Source organism: Dicentrarchus labrax, unplaced genomic scaffold (assembly GCF_905237075.1).
Source record: "Dicentrarchus labrax unplaced genomic scaffold, dlabrax2021, whole genome shotgun sequence".
Taxonomy (NCBI): domain Eukaryota; kingdom Metazoa; phylum Chordata; class Actinopteri; family Moronidae; genus Dicentrarchus; species Dicentrarchus labrax.
In genome coordinates, this window is record NW_026136721.1 from 26,640,085 (window position 1) to 26,662,689 (window position 22,605).

A 22,605-nucleotide genomic window follows, 5' to 3' on the forward strand; every position below is an offset into this window, starting at 1 on the left:
AGATATTATGTTCACTGGAGACAATAATGACATATACTTTTTAATTTCAATGACCAGAACTTTAAAAATGGTTTATTGTTAGAGTTTTATATACTTATCAGTTAGAGTGCAATAAATGTGCTGTATATACATAATCCAAGTAACATTTGGCCATAGTTACTACTATTGACGGTTACATTTTGTAACACAGTAAATAGAGGGATCAAAATCTATTAACTAATTTGAAGGAAATCTCTTATATTTAATTTTTTGATCATATCTTATGTCTGAATGATGCAGATAATGATGACCACACCCAGACGATTGTAAGCAGGTTATTTTATTAGGTGAAAAACAACTTTTACAAAATTCAAATAAATCCACAATTACAAATACATAATTACCAGTGATTTATACCATTTACTTTTAAATAAAAGCAGGCAAAATTTGCTGTTTACTAAATGCAAAATACAAAATAAAATTCATGAGCTTGTCCGTGAAGCACAAACCAGAATAAATAAGCATACAGGTTTGAAATCATACATTTGGCAAATAAGCGATGCATATGCTCAACATGTTTATTCTCTTCAACCTCAACAGGCTGCACACTAACCAAAACAATAGTCAGATACAAACTGTGGCCAAAAAAGATGAAGTCTGGCTTGCGTGTTCTGAACTGAGGCAGTATCTGTAATGTGTGTTTTAGAAAATTAGAATGAATTTCCTGGGAAGTATTCTTGTGGAGGAGGCGGCTGTGGGAAGGTGGGAACTGAGAACATTTTGCTTTGTTCAGGTACGTTAATCGACGCTGTCCCACTCAAATCTAGAAAAAAACACACAGATAGGATACAATTAGTTTTAGAACTTTTCAACCAGGCAGGTAAGTCTAAATCTAGAAGTCTAAATTTCCTTTTTATTACCTTCATCAGCTCTTTTGTCTTGAGGTACAGGGATTTCTTGCTCCTCATCCGGGCCCAAGTCCTCAATCAGGACCTGGTCAAGGGCTTTACTGCCTTGTGACCCTATGTAGAAGGGATCCACCTGGGGAGGAGCTGCAGAAGGAGCTGCAGCTGGATCAGAGGTGGGGACTGGAGCAGCATCTGGAGCTGGAGCCAAATCTTGGACGGGGACTGGAGCCGTATCTAGATCTTTGGCGGGAACTTGGGCAGGAACTGAAGGTGAAAAAAGGGCTGGAGCCAGGTTAACTGGAGCTGGAGGAGTCAGAGTAGGAGCAAAGACTGCGCTCTGGATGGAGCCAAACAGTGGCAGAGGAGCAGGGGCAGCAAGGACAGATGCTGGTTTTGATTCCACCGTAAGTAAGGGTGATAGAGAACTTGCTGTTTGATCTAGGGTGACCTCAGTGGGTTCAGGCACCACCACTACTGCAGGACCTTCCTGAGGCGGTGCTGCCTCTTGCTGAATGGCAGATACCTCCGGTTTGGGTTCAGTCTTTCTGGGCCTCCCTTTCTTCTTTGCACCGCTCCTGTCCTCAGCCCTCGGTCTTTTCCTCTGACTCTCCACCCTGAAATACAGTACAACAATTGTAATCAAACTCAGCAACAGTGGACGTTGGTATAAGCTCTTTGTGATACTTTTGCAAAGCTAATAGTACAAAGTCCTTGACCTGGATCTGGGGCGTCAATAGAAACACCAGAGCAACCTTTGGTTTCCTCTTGCTCCACATTCAATATAAAGCAGAGGAGTGATAAGCAGCTGATAATGTTGTCACATTGTGAAGTACAGTGTTTTATAATGCAAGTGTTGTGAATAAAACCCCACTAAACCTCTCTAACTGATGCTCAAATTTACTCTCCATTGCATCAAAACAATTATTTAATCCATCATTACACTGGTATATAAGCACTTGGATTTGTAGAGTTTGTCTTTACTGCAAAACCCCTGATGGTAACTTAAAGTAAACATAGCTGTAAATGCTAAAACTGCAACATTAACTGTGCTTTTCTATAAATTTACCCAAAGACCCACTGGTTAGTTTCCTTCTCTTCAGCTTCAGCCTTTCTCTTCCTGAGAAGATCCCTGTCCCTCAATCGGCGACGGATCCCACCTATAAGACAAAAAACCCATTCAGAGAAACCAGTCTAACAAAGGCGGTATAAAATAAGATATGCAGAGCAGCATTTTTACACATGACAAGTGTGAGCAACTGATAGCATATAAAGATGTGGTTTATAGACAGACATGTTTTTTTTTCACTCTGAGCTTTAAAATACAATTACACAGATGGACTAAACTTGTCTCTTATTTGCAGTAACGCAGCTTAAATGTTGGTCTGAGTTGACCTTAAGACTCTACACTGTATGCACATGAATAACTACCTCACTCAACCTTCTAGAGTGGAAATGTTTAAGTAAGTAATTTCAAAAGAAGAGAAGAAGAAATGTAAAAAGGTTAACCTTGATCCTCGTTGGGATTTTTATATTCCGACTCTTGTTTCTCTTGTTGCAACGTCTCCTCCATTCTGAGTCCTGCTATGAATGAATGCAACTCATTGACGGCGGGCAAACACACAGAAGACAGAATAACTTCTGACTGTTTTCTATTCCCACCCCTAAATGAATTATCTGGTTAACCATTACCATATGCTGGAAGAGTTCTTGCAGCTTTGGTCTTATCATATTTGTAAAGCTGGAGGAGTTGGCACAGCAGTCACATAGGAAAAAAAGAGACTGGAGCAAGTTGTGTGTGGGCAGTGTGTGATAAAATATGAATGTGGTATATGAGGAAATACATATAGAAGTAGGTTTATTAGACCAAAAAATAAAATAAAAACAGTGTGTTAAATGCTGGTTTAATTAAACTAATGAAAATACTGGGAAATAAAAAGGGATTCTTCTGTTTTGTATGCATGTTTACCATCAGCAAGCAGTCGATAGTAAAGCTAAAAAGGCAGCGGTTGCTAAGCAATGGTAAAAGTATATTTTGACTGAATTTAGACAATTATTCAGTGTCTAAATTGCCTGATATTGATGGAGGAGTACAACACAGCTAATGAGTTAAATTAAGTTCTGAATATAAATAAGCCAATATTCCAAAGCCCTACATGTTGCTTTCTGCATAAATAATACTCAATACTAAAAAGCACATTTTTATTAATGCTAAAATCTGTCTTTTTTCCCCCCCTAAATAAATCGAATGTGTTATGAGCGCTCTGGGTGAGACTACAATGTTGAAAAGCTATTAGATGAAGCAAGAAATCCTGTCTTCGGCTGGGGCATACCCATCTTATCTCACAGATGGGGAGCTGCGCAGTTGGGGTGTGTTCTCAATCTTCTCACAGCACATGGAGCCCTGATGTGTGTGTTTGAGCCATTCAGAGAAAGAAGCTGTCCAGCGTAGAGTAAATAACACTCAACTGCCAATTGCCTCCGGCACTGTAGAGGAAATGTTTAAGGTCTCTTGGTTAAATTCACTCACGTCTGCACTGAAGGAGCTTCTTGCAATTCACACACTTTGCCCTAAGATTATGGTAAGAGAACTGTAATCTAAATTACTGTCTGAGTTCATGCAGTATTTTCTTTATCGATAAGATTTTATTGATGCAAACAGGTTGCTGTGGAAACTATGCCCTTGCAAGGACAGACAGTGCAACGTATTATAACCTCCTTATGTTAAATCTAAACAAAAACAGACACACACATCCCAAAACTACTTTGAATATTTAAGACAATCAGCAGCACCTCCTCCTGTCAGTGCTGCACACAGTTCAACTCAACAGCTGGTTAAAAGTCAGACACACACGTCTTTCCAAATGACCGACAATTATCTGCATTACTGTTTGAGCCAGAAGCAGAAAAGCCTGCCACTCATTCACACACCCCTACTGTTGCACAATGAAACTCAAGTTTGAGGAATGTCAGAGTAGATATTACACTGCCATCTTCTGGTGTGCCTTTTCAACTACCAAACACTGATTTTAATAATAACATTATATGCATATATATGCTTTGTATGGGCAACTTGCACCAGAGAAAATATAGATTATTTGGATAATGTGCACTGAACAGTGGTTATACAGCGTTATAGCCTTGAGAATAAGTAATCTGTGTTAAATCTTTCAGACTAGACATAAAAAATATATACATATAATTTTTACAAAAATCCCACATATAATGGATTTATATTCTTATTTTATTTTTTTTAAAAATCAACAATTGATTCTCAGTAGACTTCTTCTTGAGGGCTGTGGCGTCTCAGGAAGTAAAGGGGGGTGGGTTGGGTTAGAGGGGGTGCCTTACTCACCATATGCATATACAATGCTCTCTTTACTGCAAACCAAACACACCCTCCTTTCTCGGGTTAAAGGAATCTGGCATTTATGAACCAAAAAAGCACAAACACAATTTATCCATTATGCAGTTTATTGATGGAAACTGTCACAAGCTTTTACAACTTAATCACAATTTAATCTAACAAAGCAGTTTTTTTTTTTTTTTTAAGCTTTGGTGGGCAACAGGTTTGAGTAACATTCAAAACAAGATGTTTCCTGATGATTTTACATATTTTACCTTTCTTACACGCCGAAAATGAAAACAATAACAACATAAAGTTAAATATAGCACGTGGAGCACGCTTTAAAAGCTATGAAACTTTATTAAGTTAAGCAGACAAACAAAGCTCACCATATGACCTACTTTAACGACGTCTAATTGGTTGAATGCAGTTTTGAGTACACTCTACACGTGTATCCTGCACTCCTTCATTTAATAAAAAAGTGATTTTATATCGTCAAAAAGCCTCTTGTCTCCACTTAACACAGTACAGTACTTTCCTTTGCAGAAATAAATTGCACCATAGCACTGTTTCGGGGCAGCGTCATGTTTTGTGACTGCAATGCCTTTGTGGAGGCGATGGGCGGTTCTGGACGCAGATGGCGCTGTTGAGCATATATTTTGTTTCAGTCCCGTTTCCCTCCATGGTTTCTCCTCTCTCCGACTAACTTAGCGTTTGGCTCAGTTCATTATACAGTCCTATATTCTCCCTCCATTAGGGCATCTCTGCCTTTGGACTGAAGATCCCACCAAAACCCAAGAGAGAAAAGTTTAACTTTCATAGGGCACGATGGACATGAAAAAGAGGATCCACTTGGAGCTAAGAAACAGGACACCGTCTGATGTGAGTCGTGCTTTTTTAAAACCAACCCTTAGTTTTCTGGCTAGCCTTGTTAGCCAGCTTGCTACTTTTTTTTTTTTTTTTTTTTGGCTTTGCGAGTGACCTGTGTGGCTAACGTAATGGTGACCACATGGGCTTTAGATTATGTTTCTCGTTTATAATAGGGCGGAAAACACTCGCAACACAACAAGCTTAATCCTTTTATACTGTTGTGGATTTGGGCGTACAGGGGCAACGAGACGAGAAAAGCTATATTCAATCGTTACTTTGAAACGGCGATTCCTCAGCTTGCTGGCATTATTGCAGTGCTTTAACCGTTTCGCAGCCTCCGTGGTCAGTGGTGCACACACGATTCAGCTCGACTCCACCGTTGTAGCACAATTAGTAAACTTCTTTTTACGCTGATATATTAGGAGATGTCCCCCCTTGCGCCGCATTCACAGAGTGGTTTATTTTATACAGACCTTGGAAGCCATGTTTGCTGCTAGCATAACTGCTAAAATGGGGGGCTTTTTTTTTTTTTTTCCTTTTTTTCCCCCAATAAATATATATTATTATTATTATAAATGCTCTTTACAACTCCCAGGCGATCGTGCAACAAAATAGAAAATATTTTAAAAAATAAATAAATATTAAATGTTGGTTACATGTTAAGTTAAACGAGTTAAATTTCTGTAGTTAATATCAAATGGCCAGATTCAGCAGCGACAACAAAAAAAAAAAAAACAGTCACTTGATTCACGAGTCATCCATAGCTTGACCATTACAACAAAAAGAAAGCCTGTGTTACTCTCAACCAGTTCACATTTTCAAGCTCACACACACACATCAAATAGCCAACTATTCTGTAAATCCTTTAAAAAAGATAAAGGGGGGTTTAAAGCCTGTGTAAGTTTTTAAAAAGGGAGTGTGCAGCGGTTTTAATTCCCCCTTAAAAAAACAGCTTGCACACTTGTGTAGCAGCTACGTTGCCCTTTCATATCGTTGCATCTGCTCGTCTAAACATTGCATACTTATTTAATGAAATCTGGAAATCAGATGGTTCAGAGTCAATCATTCAGACAACAGCAGCCCATCTAACTTAGTATTTTTGTTCCCGCCATATTACCCCCTTCGCTACCCCCCTTTTTTTTTTTTTTTTTTTTTTTTTTTGCTCAAAGACAACAAAATATATCCAAGCCTGTACACTTGAAAACATCAAAAACACAACGGTTCTTTCTGTCCCTGTTGTAAATAAAAAGCTCCATCTAGACACTGTTTTTCTTTTTTTTTGTTTTGCTCAAAAACTACTACGAAATCAAAATGTGTGTTGGCCAAAAGAAGCGGCTCCATTAACAGAGCCAGCCTGCTTGAATGACACGGAGATCCGGTGCACCGCGCTTGATGCGTGGGCAGCCAAACACTCGACGGTCGGCGTTTCCTCTCGACTCATGCAGGAAATAATAAAAAAAAAGAAACCGAATTTAACATCGAAAAAAAACAACCCGTAAATAATGTTTAAGTAAGAATAAGTACTACTTCTAAACACCATGTTTTGTTTGCCATCGAAGTGTTCAGAGAGCTGCATACTGTATCTCAGGAATCGCCATGTTGTCATTCTGTCGTCTTTGAAGCTCTGGGAGAAAGGAACTGTCTCCATCTTTGTTTTTTTTTACTAAATTTCCGTTCTCAATATATTTCCTTCGACCTGAAAACGTTGTAGTGCCCTGTGACAAACTGGCAATAACGGTCGTTCGCTCGACGACAAAGCATATTCCACTTCCCCAATGAAAGCTGGTTTTACGGAGAGAGAGAGAGAGAAAAAAAGAAAATCTTTACTAAGGGTGTATTCGCAATCCTTTCCGTTGCTGTTGGGTTGGCTAATGGCGGGCAGACAGACCTCTCTAGCTGCTCCTCTACCGCACGGCAGCGTTTAAAAGGGGCAATGGCTAGCCTTGTAGCAAGCTAGCACACCGAAAAATCATTGCATTTGTCATTAGTGACTGCATCAGCCAGGCCATGGGAAGCTACCGCTTTGGCTCTTCCTCGTTTCAATAGAAATCACTTCATTAACTGTCGTGCCGGGATAGATGGAGCACACGGTGACTCCAAGTGTTTTTAGGCGGAGACACAGTATCCATTTCGGGGGTTTTTAACTTGAGAAATCGTGATCTTTGACGGTTGACAACAACTTTTTTTGCAACGTTTTTTTGTCCAACGCTGACTTGCGCAACCAGTGTTAGCTTTAACTGCCTCAAACTAACTCCGCCTTCAGACTTGTTGTTCTAATATTTTACAGCAACTCTTAAAATGTTTTTATTTTTATTTTTTTAAGTTATTTTACACAAAGTAAAAAAAAAAAAAGGGCAGTTTTGCTGAACAACATCCACTATTAAAACGCATTATGGTGATATTGTTTGCAGGCTTGTTTTCTCTCCATGATTTAGCTTACAGAATTCACATTGTTTTGTTTTTTTAGAGAAGATAGTTTGTGACAATATTATTGTAAATTTGATGAGTTTTAGATTACATTTTAATAATGGGTCAGTAGTAGGTAACATAGATGGACTAAATGCATAAAACAGTGAAGGTTACATTTATTTTAATGTGATATTATATACTTTTTTCTATATTTCAGGTACGAGAACTTGTCCTTGACAATTGTCGATCAGTTGAAGGAAAAATCGAAGGCCTCACAGCTGAGTTTGTCAACCTGGAGTTCCTCAGTTTGATAAACGTTGGCTTAATCTCAGTCTCCAACCTGCCTAAACTAGGAAAACTCAAAAAGGTAAAGCGTGATGTTTCACCGTCGTACCTGCAATGTACAATGTGTCTGAATTGAGTTATCGGCTAAGATAATATATCCTTCTACCATCTTTCAGCTGGAGTTGAGTGACAACAGAATCAGCGGCGGCCTTGATGTTTTAGCAGAGAAACTACCCAACCTCACACATCTAAATCTGAGTGGCAACAAATTGAAAGACATCAGCACATTGGAACCATTGGTATGCATTCACCACACGTATGCACCCACACACACACACACCCATCTGCATGCCTACACAATGTGGATACGTAGTCTGAGGTTGGTGCCGACATTGTGCTTTTTTGTTGTTTTTATCTCCTGTTAATGCAAAATGTTTTTCTAAGTGGACTTTGAATATTTATACTAAATCTTGTTATGCACACAGCTGTATTAATTATAATGTAAATGTGATTACAGTACATTAGCTGTTGAACTCAACCCACACCGTACAAACAATATATACACATTTATAATTTCAGCACTGCTTTTCTCTATTTGGATGTTTATATTCTAACTATTTGTTGTTACACTTAGTAATATACTGGAGATAGCCTCCGTATCAATAGCACATGTATTTGATAACAATTTATATGTCAAATAATTATTGAACGTTCATAACAAAAGTGTATAGGAGAAAAACACATTCAGGATTCTAGTTAAGGGTGTAAACAATTGCATTGTATTTTATGATCTAGTAGATTTTCCAGACATTTGAGGCTGAGAAATTTGAGCTTTATTGATAAAATAACAAGATGCAAAAGTATTTTTTGTGTAATCCATAAAGTTTCCAGCACATTGATGGAAACCTCTTCTAAATCTAAATCCCAATACAACCAGATATATTAAAGGCACAATCAACTCTGTATAAACTGTACTTTATAGTACATATCACCCAACCGTATGCACAGAATACACACATTGGCATGTAAGTGTCCTTAACGCAACACATGACAGCAGTTCAGCAGCAGTTTCTAATCACAGCGTTTGATCTACAGAAAAAGCTGGATAACCTGAAGAGTTTGGACCTGTTTAACTGTGAAGTGACAAACCTGAATGACTACAGAGAGAGCGTGTTCAAGCTGCTACCCCAGCTCACCTACCTGGATGGCTATGACATGGAGGACAGGGAAGCCTCCGACTCCGACGGAGAGGTGGACGGAGACGGCGTAGATGATGATGAAGATGAAGGTAAGAAGTTCTTCCGGTTCCCGGTGTCATGATATCATTAAGTGTTGGACTTGTGGTCACAGCATGACTCGACTTTGGTTGTGGTTACAGAGGGAGAGGAGGAGGAAGACGAGGATGGAGAGGAGGAGGACTTTGACGAGGAAGAGGATGATGAGGAAGATGAAGAGGAGGTAGAAGGAGAAGAGGATGATGATGAGGTCAGCGGAGAAGATGAGGTAACACACACACACAAAAAAAGCTTGATAGGATTATTATTTGACTATAAAAGAGTGTCTGTTTTTAACATGTGAATTTTTGTTTACCAAGGAGGAAGATTTCGGTCAGGATGGGGAAGTCGATGAAGAGGATGAGGATGAAGATGAAGATGATGACGGTATGTGGCATTACATTTGTTACAACACACCCTTTCACCTATCAAAAAACTGCATCAAAATCCAGAGCTCAACGTAGTTCAAACTATAACTCCGTCACAACATTACCTTGATCTCTCTTCCCATTACAACTCCCCACAAGGCCGATGCTGCCTTGTACTTCAGGAGCAACTTCCAAAATCTTTGTATGAATTCCGCACAAGCCCTTATTCTAAATTTATTTCCATTTGTGTGTACTCATAAGTATTAAAAGTGAGTATGCAAAATGATTCTACGCGGTACACAGTGTCATATATTGCCTGCTATTAAAGTGTGGTGTGTGTGTGTGGGGGCAAAGGTCAGTAGTCAAATAGACTTAAACTGCAGCTGGAAACAAAGCAGTTTGGCTATTAGTTGGAAAGCAGGATGGCGTAGTAGGGACAAGGTCCTTCAGATTTTATATTTTATTTGTACATAAGCTACAGATTTTAATAAAGTAAATATTTGCATAGAACATTGAGTACATATATTTTATATGGGTGCCGTTGTGGATTTGACAATGACTACTAAAACTTGATATCAGTAATAATACGACACATACTCTGGATTCTGTTTACAGACGAAGCTCTGTGCAGAGAGAGTCCTAAAAGTTCCCAGGGCCTTATCAAGCAGCTGCCTCAGTGATTACCCATTACAGACTATTCATAATATAACTAATATAAGACACTTTACTTGATCAGCTACTAGTAAAAACTATATAAGAATGTGAATCAGAGGATGATAGAAACCTGACAGGTGTGTGTGTGAGTGTGAGAAGGGCCGGCTAAATCCTGAAAAATGTCACTACTGAAGATGCATATCTGACACTGTTTATTTTGAGCTCCTAATCGTGTAACATTATAACATGTAGGGACAGCAAAACATGATAGTGACCATTTTTAAACACTGCCCCACACTCCTTAGGATCACACTAGTTTATAATGCTGAAATTTTTAAGTTGTTTTTTAATAGTTAACACTCAATACATGTAAGTAAGCCTGGTTATATGTAAAATATGTAACACACAAACATTATATTGTATGTAGATTGTAAAAATCCTCCATAATGTGATTCCTGCACGACTAAGGTACAAAACTACGAGTTCAGTCGTAGTTCTGGTGTCTGCTGACAAAATATTCCCTTCATATTCGTTGTTGTGCTACGTTTTAAGTTTTGCGTTCTTCGCACCCGAAACGCCACGTGACGCATGATTTCCTCTTTGTCCCCAGAAGCAGAAACTGGCAAAGGAGAGAAGAGAAAGCGAGACCCAGAGGACGAGGACGATGACGACGACGATGACGACGACGATTAAGAGCAAAATTGAAAACGAGAGCCTACCGAGTTACCCTTCCTCCCCCACAAACCCAAACGTCCGCCCTCCTATAACTCGCACCGCCTTTGTAATCCACGTCTACCCCCCCAGCTCTGAGCTCTTTTTATGGGGCAAGACTGTACCGGATGGGTGGGCCAAGGGGAGCTGCCCTCCCCCTTTTTTCTCTCCCCCCCTCCCATGGAACTGAGAGCCACCAAACACCCTCCACCTCACCCACCCCACGGCCCCCGAGGTTCTCAGGCAGCCCAGCACTCAGCATTCCACAATTTCACTGTCGATCCCTCTTTATGTATTCCCGTGTGAGGACTTTGGGACTGGTATCTAGTTTTGGGTCTGTGCTTTTAATATTTTGTTGAATTATTTTTTGTTGTTGGGTTTATTATTTCTCATTTTTTGTCTTTATTTTATTTTTTTTTCTGTTCCCTATTTTTCCCAATAAAATTATTGCTATAGCAGCTGTGCAACCAGCGAGCCATGATTTTTAGTGTGGCCGCCTGTTGCACAAATCAAGGTTGTAGCTACATTTTTACTTTCTGTATGACAAAAAAAAACCTTTGTAAATAAAATGTTAACATTTTGTGCTTTTCTCTCGTCCTGCCTTGCTTTTCTGGAGTCCAAAAATGAGATAAAGGGATGACATGATGACCATAAGGTCCACTTTTCTCATCCACCCCTGACATTATGCTCTCATTTTGTTCCCTGCACTGATGGCGACTGTAGACAGTCCACAGGAAAGGCTAATCTTAAAAGACAGGCGTAGTTTTTGTTTTTTACAGGTCTATCCTGATACAAAACTCACATGCCAATTTGTATGTGGAAATAGCTATTAGTTGTTGTATTGACTACTCTTCTCCATACTTGCCACGTGGAGACTCGAAACGAAATGGGGGACAAAATCCAGTTTTCATTCTGTAAAAGTTCATCTGTTTACTTGCTACTGTTTTACTGTTTACTTCCAAAGGTAGCCTTTTTTTAGTATGAAATTTCCATTTGTTAGTAACACAGTGAGCTTTTAAAAAGCCCAACTCACTGCCAGTCTCATATTAGCTTTGGGTAAATACCCTATTGCACAGAACGAGGTCTGCAGATTTTGTCCCCCATCTCTTACACTGGACTCAAAGTAGGAAAGGATCACTTTGTGGCCAATATGGATGGGAAAAATGTCCACAGCAGTAGTTCCCAGCCACTGTTTGGTTTGATAAGCCCCCGACAAGGCAATGTCTACTTGGGACCCCTCATCACAGGCTGCATACATCTATGAGCTGTTAGCAGTCAAATCTTTCTAGGTTGTTTCATTTGAATAACTTTTATAGGGCTGAAGTGGAGGAAGTGTTGAGGATTTTACAAAAATAAAATACAACTGAAAAATAAATTTTGTATATAGCAAAATATGCTATGTGTTGTTTTTCCTTTCCTATCTTGTTAATCAATCAATGACCCCTTACACTGATGACTTCTTAGAGGGTTAGACCCAGGTAGTTTACAGCAACCAGTAACTCATAATGCACCTATGAGCATGTGAGTATTGTTTTAACATATCCTTTAAAAGTTTCCCCCTGCATGAGGTCAATGCTGAAGTAGTCTGTAGTGTATATTACATTCTGTAAAAAGTAATTTTTCACTTTATAGGAACAGTAATGTTGCCCTGAGATAGAGAGCAGTGGTCTGTAACGCCTTTATTCTAAACATTAAGCCCAGCAATAGCAACCAAACTGCATTACAGTGCTTTTGAGGGACAATAATTTGTTTTTAAAATGTTGTGCCTCCTGATCTTCTCCAGGCTGCTGCCTCTTTCAGCGCTCATGTTTGAATTTTTAGCACAAGCCAAGCAAATCGTACAGATGAAAAATGTTGGCTGTCCACATGTTGCAGCCTCAGACGCTACTGAATAATGAAGAGTTAACAGAGGAAGCCACAGAAGCGCTGCTGTTTTTGCAACAAAAATAACTGCTCAAAAATCTATGTGTTTGTGCAATTGAGTGAAATGTTTTTTTACTCTTTGCTCTATTAGAGAAGAGACAAATGGAGTTCCCAGAAAATTATAGTAAGTAATTATATTTTATGAGATTACCATTTCATACACATTTTAGTAACAATATTAAAAGAAATGGGATAAAATCTTCTTTCAGTTTTTACTAAATATATTCAACAATTTAAAGACATCACAATAATTGCATATAAATGCAGGCACAGTGAAACTCATAAGAACCCAACAACTACCCTTTAATTGAAATGGTTAATTGAATCAGACATGTTCAGACAGTGAATGCAGCTACATTATTGCTCCAGTATATAGTAAGAGATGTACATGCTCTAATACAGAGGACGATCGATATTGTTCTTCTCATTTGGCTTCTTGAGAAGTGTTTTTTTTTCTGAGTACTTGATATTGGCCACATTCATAATAAAATAACAAAATGACAATCATCTATTAGGTACAGCAAAGCAATAATTTCTGTCCCAACATTGTGAGGATTTGTTTATAAAATAATAGCAAGAAAAAAAGTTCCTTTCCACACTGCTTATTGTTAATAATTCATACGAATGTATTACCAGTATATATTGCAATTAAACTCTATTTGCACAAGCAAGCCATTGATTGACACAAGGTGGTGGGTAAGACATTTTTGGATATTCTAGCTGGCAGTGAAGTCATTATTTTTCGATCTGTAGCTTTGAAATTGTGTAATTTCACCAAAACTACAAATATTGAATCAAATTCAATTAATTAATCAATTTAAAGGGGCACTCCAGCAATTTAGTTAGCATTTAAATGAAGCTGGGGAACTCACAAAGCGAATGATCAAAATGGAAGCAGCAGAGGTCAGAATATCCTGACATTTGGTCCCTAGTATGGGTCTAAAATGGTGCATCCTACATTTCCCATAATGCAACAAATAGCATATTTATGTTACACCCTCCCTAACTAGTTAAGAGCACATATATTCCAGTTTATTACAACTGGCTTACTGTTTATAATGTGTGATATTTGAGCCTTAGCCAAGATAAGTCAGATGACATTATCAAAGCTCCTTTCAGACCCACAGAAGAACATTCAACTTTTATCACAGGCTGAGAAGAAATTAATCTTAAACTGGCACTTTGGTAAATTTCAACAGAATAAACATACAGTTAAGAAAAGTTAAAATGATAAACAATAAAACACAGCCTCTACAGCATTACTTGGTCTGGTATACACTGGTACACTGAGCTGTAACTAACAGTGAAAGACTTCAGATTGTCATCTAAATTCATCCGTTGCACAAAGCTGTCTAATTTGTGAATTCTGAGAAACTGAAAAACATGGTGAAGCAACTGCATCAAGAATCCACTCAGCTGTTTTTGCTCCAACAGAAAAACATTTGCCTTCTGGGAAAAACAGTTACTAAAAGATTCAGACTCAGAGAAGATGTACAAACATGGTAGAAGATGTAAATAAAGAAAGAAAGAAAATCCCAAACTGTTGGACCACAGGAAAAAAAGATTAAAGATTATTAAATGCTGCTGAAGTTTGTGCCATTGGTCAGCAGGTGTCACTGACTGTTACCATGGAAACGTGGGTCTCGGTTCTGACTGGGTAATTTTTCAGGTTTATTTTTGTGGCACTGTAACATTAGCCTAATGTGAGGGCCAAACGAAGAGCTTACACCACAGACCAATCAGAAATACCTTTGTGAAACCAGCCCAAGTAGCAACAGTTTCACTATTTAAGCAAAACTTACATAGTGTCACTTTAATGTGTAAAAAATGTCCTTTTAACAACAAAATGAATCAACCGTATACTGACAATACCTGCGTGCTCTGAAGGCCCTGCGGTCCACCCACGCAGGTGTTTACACTTGTTGCATGACTAAACTCATTTTCATGGGGAGGTAAAGACTGTCTGATTGTCAGCCAGAGTAAGTGGAAACACCTGTGTGGGTGTACAAATATATGTCTGGTATAATGGGAAAATACCAGACATATATTAATGTCAGAGGATAAAACTTTAATAGACTGGAATAACAGCATTGGGAGCTGAAACATTTATAGTCAATCGACAGAAAAAGAATCAGCATCTATTTTGATAATCAATTAATTGTTTGATTTTGATTTTTAAGCAAAAATCACTGGTTCCAGTTTGTACATTTTGCTGTTTTTGTGGTTTTCTTTGTCTTCTGTGTTAGTAAATTGAATATCTATGGATTTATTTCAGGCACCTGAAGATACTTTTTAATGTTATCTGATATTTTATAGACTAAACAACAAATTGAATGATTGGCAAATACTATTTTCAATTAATCAATCAATAATTTAAATAGTAATTAGTTTCAGCCAGTTTCAAATCCGTGGGGAAATGTACTTCATGTAAAATTGCCACATATATTCAATAATGTGCAAGCTACTTAGTGGATAAGCCTGTAATATGAATGAATGGGACCAAATTCAGCAGTAGGCTATGTGTATGGAGCTCCAATGTTCATTATTAAAATAAAAATTAAATAAATCACAAAATCAATAAATTGTGAAACATATAGAAATGACACAATATTTTGTAAAATAATGTAAGAAATCGTTAAAATGCCTCATTATTTAATTCTCCTTATTTTTATAACAGCAGTGCTTTACAGAAGTTCTTAAGGACTTTATTATTAATTTATTTCAATTATTATTAGCCAGTTAGCTCCTGTTAGCTTGAGCAACAATAATGTCAAAGTTATTCTGAATCAACTAGCTATCTGCTGTAAACAAACACAGTCACATAGTCACAGAAACAAAACTATTTGATTCATTTAGCTTCACAAGGCTGCACCTACATTCATAGCTAACTAGCCAGGCGGGGTTGTGATCTTAATTCAGAGTTCCTCTTTAAAAGAGACACAACTTCGTAAGGATTAAAAAGACAGACTGACTGACTTTCTCTGTGGTTGATTCAAATAATTCTACAATTTAGCTAACAGGAGCTTACTAACTGGATACATTTGGTAGCAGCTGACATTAGGAAATAAAATTTGTTATGAAAAGTGACATAAGATAAAACTTAAAAAATAAATAAAAATAAAAACAAATGTTTAAAAAAGAAATGTCTATAATTAAATAAAAATTACATCTAATAAAATTCAATTCAAGTTATAAATTTCTTAAATTCTTTTACAAAGTGTGTTTATTTGTATAATTTACCTTAATATCTTTAATAATGCACATTTTGGGGCCTGTGTGGACACACAGGTGGTTAAATGGGACAGCAGTAAAGAGAGAATATAACAAAAATGTTGCTGTTGAAGAAATGAGCTGCTATTGTTATTTAGCCAGAAATACGGAGTATTTATTTGTGATATAAACTGCATCAAGCATTGAACAGATCCTTTTCATGGTGGACATTTTGATTCGTCACAGCAGGAAAAGCACAGGTGGAGTTAATAACATTACCGATGGCTGCATTCCATTTAGCTGAGCCAGTTCCAGGTTCAGGTGTTGTGCGTGAGTGCTCACTCCCTGACATGGCTTACTGGAGCACTTAATGGAATGCATCCATGTTTTGGAAAAGGGGAAATGAACTGTTGCTGTGACAGAAAAGAAGCTAAATGTAAGTACAACTTATCACCACAAATCAGCCCTTGAGCAAGTCCACTAGCCAATTGTAAAAAACAAAACAAAAAAAAAAACACTCATTGTGGGAATGTGTTGAGACTCCACCAACAGCAGCAGTGGTGGTGGTGGTTACAGTTGGACGTGCGTTGCTGCTCCTGGACAAAAGTCAGCCAGAGATGAAGCTGTACTAGAACTGTCCTGTCAGAGGTCAAAAGGTTCACAATTGTATTGAGGCCAGTGTGTCTGAATGTGTGTGGGTTGCTGTGGCAGTTTCCATGTGTTACATCTTTGACAAGTGGCCATGAAACCTAAGCCAAATCTAGAATATCATTGTGGTGCTTGTGCCTCTGACTACATACATACATACATACATACATACATACATACATACAAGCATGCATGGTATTTTGTACTGTAATGTTTATCTTAAGTTCAACAGCTATATTGTTTGTGTATATCTGCAAGCGGATCTGTGACATCCAAGCATATTTACATGCCATTCAGATAATTGTTCCTCTCAACATGGTGATGAGAGACAAGGGAATGTTTTCTCTTTTAGTCTGTTGACGGAAAAAAAAAAACGCAGGTCAAAGTCAGCTGTTCCAACAAATATGAGAAACTGGTCCGACTGCACCCTGGCGAAAACTGTGAACACCATTCAGAATTTCCCTGAGGGGAAAACCCGTTTCTATAAGTCATTAAGATTAACTTTACCAACTGCTCAGTGTAGGTGTGTGTGTGTACATTTTACAGCTGTTTAAGTCTTTAAGGTTGATCGTCATAGCTAATTAAGCATTTAAAAACTAACAAAACATTAATGAGTTCCCTGTCACATTTAAATAAAATGTTCATATTAAGAGAGAGAAGAAGATTTGTTCCCCCTGTTGAGCTCACATCTGTTCCAATAGCTTCATCCAGACTCTGTAATTTCACACAGAAGGATTATTTTAAAGCTGAAACATCATACTGGGAATCTCTGTCCATCTTCTGAAAAGAAAACCCCAAATATCTACTTATCTGTACCAGGAGTTGTAACAACTCATTATGTAATAACAACGCATTATGTAATAACACATTTTGTGATTAACAGCTTGAACCCAATATATGTAACATATTTTCCCACATTTTGTAATAAATTATTATATATTGTGGTGACAAAAAATGTGGGAGTTGCCTTTTTTTATTAACTGCATTTTGAATAAGCTTAAGCTTTTTGATGGTCTCTTTGGGGAGCTCTGTCAAAAAACCATTGCAGTAGTCAACACTGTTAGAAATATGTAATATTTAAATATCTGACTGAAATGATAACAAGCTGATCTTGTTACTGCTTTTATGTGGCATGTGTAGACTAAAATCTGATTCAACTATAACACCAAGAGGCACTACAGGTCATAAGAGTCTAATTTAAAGCTGCAGTAGGTAACTTTTATAAATATATAGATATAAAATATGTTTTTGTTATATTTGCTGAAACGTTCACTATATCCTGACAGAAGTAAAGGTCCCTCTGGCTCCTCCTAGTGCTCCTAATGGCATTTGCAAGAATCCAAGAACACACCTGGAAAAAATAAAAAAACAACCAATCAGAGCCAAGAAAGATAGAACGACACTTTGGGTTGGTGGCTTGAAGATAATTGATTAAGTCTCATTCCCAGTGTCGATATTTGACAACCTGGGAATGAGACCCAACAATCTTTCTTGGCTTCAATTGGTGGTTCTTGTTCAGACCAGACATATTGCGTTCATGCTGTTTTATTAAAAGATTTTTACAAAATGTGTGTGTTATTACATCATTTTGTCAAGTTAGAACATAATGTGGTGTTATGACACAATGTGTTGCTACAGGACCTCTTCTCCTTGTTGGCTTAAAATTTAGCTTGACAATTGAATGTTGCCCTTTGAAACAACATTTGACAAAAACCATTCTCTACTCAAGGTCCACTTACTTACAAACTTCATCTGCTGGTAAAGATTGTTCAAAGCTCCCGAACAGACAAGTTATGTGATGTGGTGAAGTGGCGACCATGGTATAAAAGATATGGCTCTGACAGTAGACAAATATCTGTCATATATCTAATATATATATATATCATCATAACTCAGACTATCACTCATCAGAGCTGCGAGATGCTTATGTTTTACAGTCAACTACAGTAGCAGATAAAATACAAACAGAAATCCCAGTGTCATGTTTCAGGTTTTTACAGAGAGCCATAAAAGACACCTTGTTAAGGAAAATGCATTGAGAACTAAAAGCTAGCGGATCACAAGCTAACCCAGAGGTGGAGCAGGACTCCGGCTCTACAATGGCTTTAGATTCTTCACAGTGACTCCACATCAGGAAAAAAAAAGCAAAGCTTTTTTTTTTTGTCCTTTAACAGTTTGCGTGCTATATTTTCCAAAAATTACAACCCTGTAATCAAGTATTTGATAAAATGGTATTTTCTTTGACTCTATTTTTCAAAATAAATATAAAAATTAAGATCAAAACTGCTACATGGCATCAGTTACAGAATTGGCTTACACAATAGCTGCTGTGAAACGGATTACATTTTCCACCAAGTTTCCAGTCATTCAAAAATAAAAACAAATGCAGCTCAATGGGACTCATGAACACAGTGGGGATTCATGATATCTTTCATTCATTTAGATCATTCTCATTCAAGCACGCATACATTAAAAACACCACAGGCATCTCCAATTACAGTAGTTTCAATTCTGGGGGGAAAAAACAAAAAACAATCACCAAGCATAGAAAATAAATTCAGCGTTATCTTACAATCACACAGGATGTCTGCGCCTACTCTGCAACAACTTTCAAACAACACGCAGACAGCCACATCATTCAGTCAAGAGCAGGCACGCGCAACCTTTTATCGCTCATCTACAAAGAGAATTAAAAAAGCTAAAAATTACAATAAACTTGCATAGCTGTGAAGAAGCATTAAAAAAAGAAAACATGGTAAAGTTCAACAGGTGCACAGAGTTTTAAAACATGTTACAGCTGGGTAAGACTCAGTGTTTGAGTGGATGTACATGAACAAAGAATATGTGCACCTTGTGTGGGATTGACAGACTGAAAGAAAAACATAAAGTTGAGGTTCAAATCACCTCTGTGCAGTGAGTATGAGGGGGCTCATTAAAGGATAAGAGGTGACCCAAAGAACAGTGTGGTGGTTTGAAAATGGGGTTTGTACAGTAATGCAATTGTTCCCACGAGGAGGTGACTCTGCAGGTCGGGGGGTGGGGGGGGGGTGAGTCTTAAAGTGAGCTCTGAGACTGGGTGTTTTTGATGTTCTTAATCTCCAGCTCCAGCTGTTTGACACGCACGTCCCTCTGGTTGAGGAGCTCCCTCAACCGTCGGATTTCCTCCTGCTGCTTGTGGAACTTCAGACGCAGCTGTGGACAAAAAAACATACACAATATATTGGAATATATCGAGGGTGAATTTCCACAAGAGATTGGGGAGACAGTTTTTTCCCCCCACAAATCCTGTTTTTGTCATCCCCTACTTTAAGCTTCTGGGTGATTTAGTCACTAAAATCTCACTTAACTGTCTCCTCCAGCTGCCACACTCGAAATGAGAGAAGCTCTGAGTTATTGACAATAACAAAAATATAGAATATCACCAGTCTTATCCAAATGGACATTTTTTGCCCTTGGTTTTGCCGGTCAGGCAACATAGAGGCTGCCTTAACACTATGATTGGTGGAGCTTGTTTGGGTTGTAATCAGCCTGACAGGACTTGAAAAACACTACTCCCCCTCCACAGCACATTTGTGGCGGTAAAAATCATTAACACTGGGGGAATAGACTGCATACAAGAGAAAGGAAGAGTTGTGTGTTCAGCTGGTCAATGGATCAAAAGGTTGTAATGAGAGAGTAGTGCCACCTTTCATTTATTTATTTATGATCTTTTTTTGTTTTGCTGTAGATTTTGTTAAGTGTAACAGCAACTAAGAAAAAATCCTATTTTCATTTATTGCTGACAGTTTCATTTTATTATTTTAATGAAGTGATGTCTTCATTTTATTTTTAGTTAGCTTAAAGTATTTGCTTTATTCATTTTATAATGAAAACAGTTCAATCTCTGCCTGAGTTATTAATGAATACAACTGAATGTAATTTTCGGGGTCAGTGCAATAATGAAACAGAAAATTACGCCACATTTCTAACAGACTTACAGACACTACAGGTAGCGACACTAAAATCCTTCAGTACCTCATTCTCTGTCCGAGGGGGAGAGCAAAGTGCGAGGTCTTCTCCGTTGCTGACGGGTGTCCTGGTCCTGTCATCCTCTGTACGGCCGCTGTCCTCTCTGCCGTCTTTGGTTCCCAGTTGGTCCTGAATGTACGTCAACTGTAGCGCGCCCGGTCTGCTGTGGGACCTGCGAGAGTCCAGCGAGTTTCCCATTCCTTTGGTCATCTCTGAATACGACAGTTCTACTTGACTTCCAGGCTTCAGAGACATCAGAACTGGGCCTAGAAGACGAAGTTTATAAATTAAACTACCCGACGAAATATAAAGTAGTTCAAATCAGTCCTACCATGAATTTTGCAGGTATACTTTTACTTTAAATGCAGATGTTTCACTTGTTGGAAGTAAAGGATCTCTATGTTTTCCATCAATGGTAAAGAAGTACCAATAGATTAGGTACTAACTAAAATAGTGAAACAAAATACACCTACAGTATGGTAAAAAAAAAAAAAATGCAGTCAGTACCTATTTAAATCAGAACATCAACACCAAAATCTGACTTGCTGACATTTATTTTGTTGTTGTTGACCTTTTAACGCCATAGATATGTACAATTCCAAACAAAACAGTGCGTTAATGTGCAGGTCAACTGAACGGCTAACAAGTAGCTAAAACTACGCAGACTTACTAGTCTGCCTTTAAAGCCACATTGTGTGTAATTGCGCTCTTGAAAACTTTCCAACTTGTTAGATTTGAATTACAAGTAACAAGAGGCTAACTTGTGGGTTGGCCTACAATAATACATTATCTCTGTAGCACTCTATAAGAGAGGACCTGTAAATCCCCCAGCACCTTGCCACCATATAAAAATGTCAAAGACACATTAAATCTGACCTTTATCAATGCCACTGAGCCACTCCTCTGCAGTCAAAGCAGGCCTGTTACCAGCCGTCATCGGATAGATGTCTTCTTGGTAGGACTCCGACTGGAAACACAAACAGTACATTTAGAGAGCACAGAATATAGGGTCTCTGCTATCTATTGAGCTAAAATTTCTTTCCTATCCGCCTTGGTGTTTGAGGTTTGTGTGTCGATGCACTCTCACCCTGCGGGGTACGATCATGGCAAGTGGCTCAATGAGACTCTTGATTGTCACCAGTTTGTAGAACCTGAACACCTCACAGGAGCTCACATCCAGACCTCTCTTTGGCATCACACCTGTAGGAAGACACACACACACACAAAGACAGTTTTACACAGGAAACACATATTCTGCTGCACTACTGCATCTTTAGAGATAAGGTAGAAATGTAAGACAACAAGACAAAACATCACCATAAATAACATAACATTATGGTTTGACAACTTTAAAAGCCCTTTTACAGTATATGTATGTGCCAGTGTGGGACAATACAGTGCAGGACTGGACCCACACTTTAGCACAGGTTCAGAATGATGTGCAGTAAAGAAAGTATAGGCTTTTTAAACCTTTTAACAACCACCTAAATTAAAATAAATAGATGTTTTTGATCATTAGACCCTTGTAATGAATTTGGACATTAACCTCTCAAGGATTTATTACATTTTTGGACCATCTGACTGCTCTGAAGTTGGGAGACACCCCATTTTTAAAGTTTCTGTATACTTTTAACACTTATATTTTTGCAAAAGGACGTTACTGAAAATATGAGTCTAATCTATAAATACATATATTGCCTGTTGATTTTTTATAGTACTAGCAGTCTGTCAGAGTACTACAAAGTGCTCGCTTCACACAAGTGGAACAACGGGTGCATTGTATCTGTATCTATATATGTAAATTAATAGTAAAGAGCTGCCACTATTCGGTTCCATAAAAAATTTATTAGTAAAATATAGTTTCTAACACTATCCTTGTCCTGAGTTTAAAATGAGCACATGTCTGTAATCCCTTCAGGCTTCAGCTCATGCTGCATGTCACTTCACATGAGTTACGACTTCGCTTTCATCAGCTGGTTTGGCTATTCAAATATTGAAGGCTTATTTGCACAGCA

General features: G+C 38.1%; 3 protein-coding genes across 8 annotated transcripts in view; 1 reads left to right on the forward strand and 2 right to left on the reverse strand.

The window, feature by feature from the left end:
• Nucleotides 1-303: 303 nt before the first annotated feature.
• Nucleotides 304-2,562, reverse strand: hemgn (hemogen). Of its 2 annotated transcripts, none has more exons than XM_051383791.1 (4): nt 2,394-2,562; nt 1,966-2,044; nt 900-1,501; nt 304-802 (listed from the first exon to the last, which is right to left on the reverse strand). In XM_051383791.1, exons 1-4 carry the CDS (start codon nt 2,455-2,457, stop codon nt 690-692), a joined length of 858 nt encoding a protein of 285 aa, XP_051239751.1. In that variant the 5' UTR covers nt 2,458-2,562; the 3' UTR covers nt 304-689. The 2 variants fall into 2 exon arrangements, with proteins under 2 accessions (XP_051239751.1, XP_051239750.1); XM_051383790.1 differs by having other exon boundaries at nt 1,954-2,044.
• Nucleotides 2,563-4,407: 1,845 nt separating this feature from the next.
• On the forward strand, nt 4,408-11,381 carry anp32b (acidic (leucine-rich) nuclear phosphoprotein 32 family, member B). 4 transcript variants are annotated; one of them, XM_051383793.1, is made up of 7 exons: nt 4,408-5,112; nt 7,727-7,876; nt 7,971-8,093; nt 8,890-9,082; nt 9,173-9,297; nt 9,389-9,455; nt 10,704-11,381. In XM_051383793.1, exons 1-7 carry the CDS (start codon nt 5,059-5,061, stop codon nt 10,781-10,783), a joined length of 792 nt encoding a protein of 263 aa, XP_051239753.1. In that variant the 5' UTR covers nt 4,408-5,058; the 3' UTR covers nt 10,784-11,381. The 4 variants fall into 4 exon arrangements, with proteins under 4 accessions (XP_051239753.1, XP_051239752.1, XP_051239754.1 ...); XM_051383792.1 differs by having other exon boundaries at nt 4,417-5,112; nt 10,701-11,381; XM_051383794.1 differs by lacking the exon at nt 4,408-5,112 and adding an exon at nt 6,645-7,190 and having other exon boundaries at nt 10,701-11,381.
• A 4,700-nt stretch (nt 11,382-16,081) lies between these two features.
• coro2aa (coronin 2Aa) overlaps nt 16,082-22,605 on the reverse strand; it is a 41,894-nt gene continuing 35,370 nt past the window's right edge. For both annotated transcript variants that reach the window (XM_051383788.1, XM_051383789.1), the window contains 4 exons: nt 21,678-21,790; nt 21,467-21,557; nt 20,597-20,856; nt 16,082-19,774 (listed from right to left, as the gene is read on the reverse strand). In XM_051383788.1, the coding sequence (XP_051239748.1) occupies nt 19,637-19,774; nt 20,597-20,856; nt 21,467-21,557; nt 21,678-21,790 (602 nt within the window). In that variant the 3' untranslated portion in view covers nt 16,082-19,636. The remainder of the gene's footprint in view (nt 19,775-20,596; nt 20,857-21,466; nt 21,558-21,677; nt 21,791-22,605) is intronic.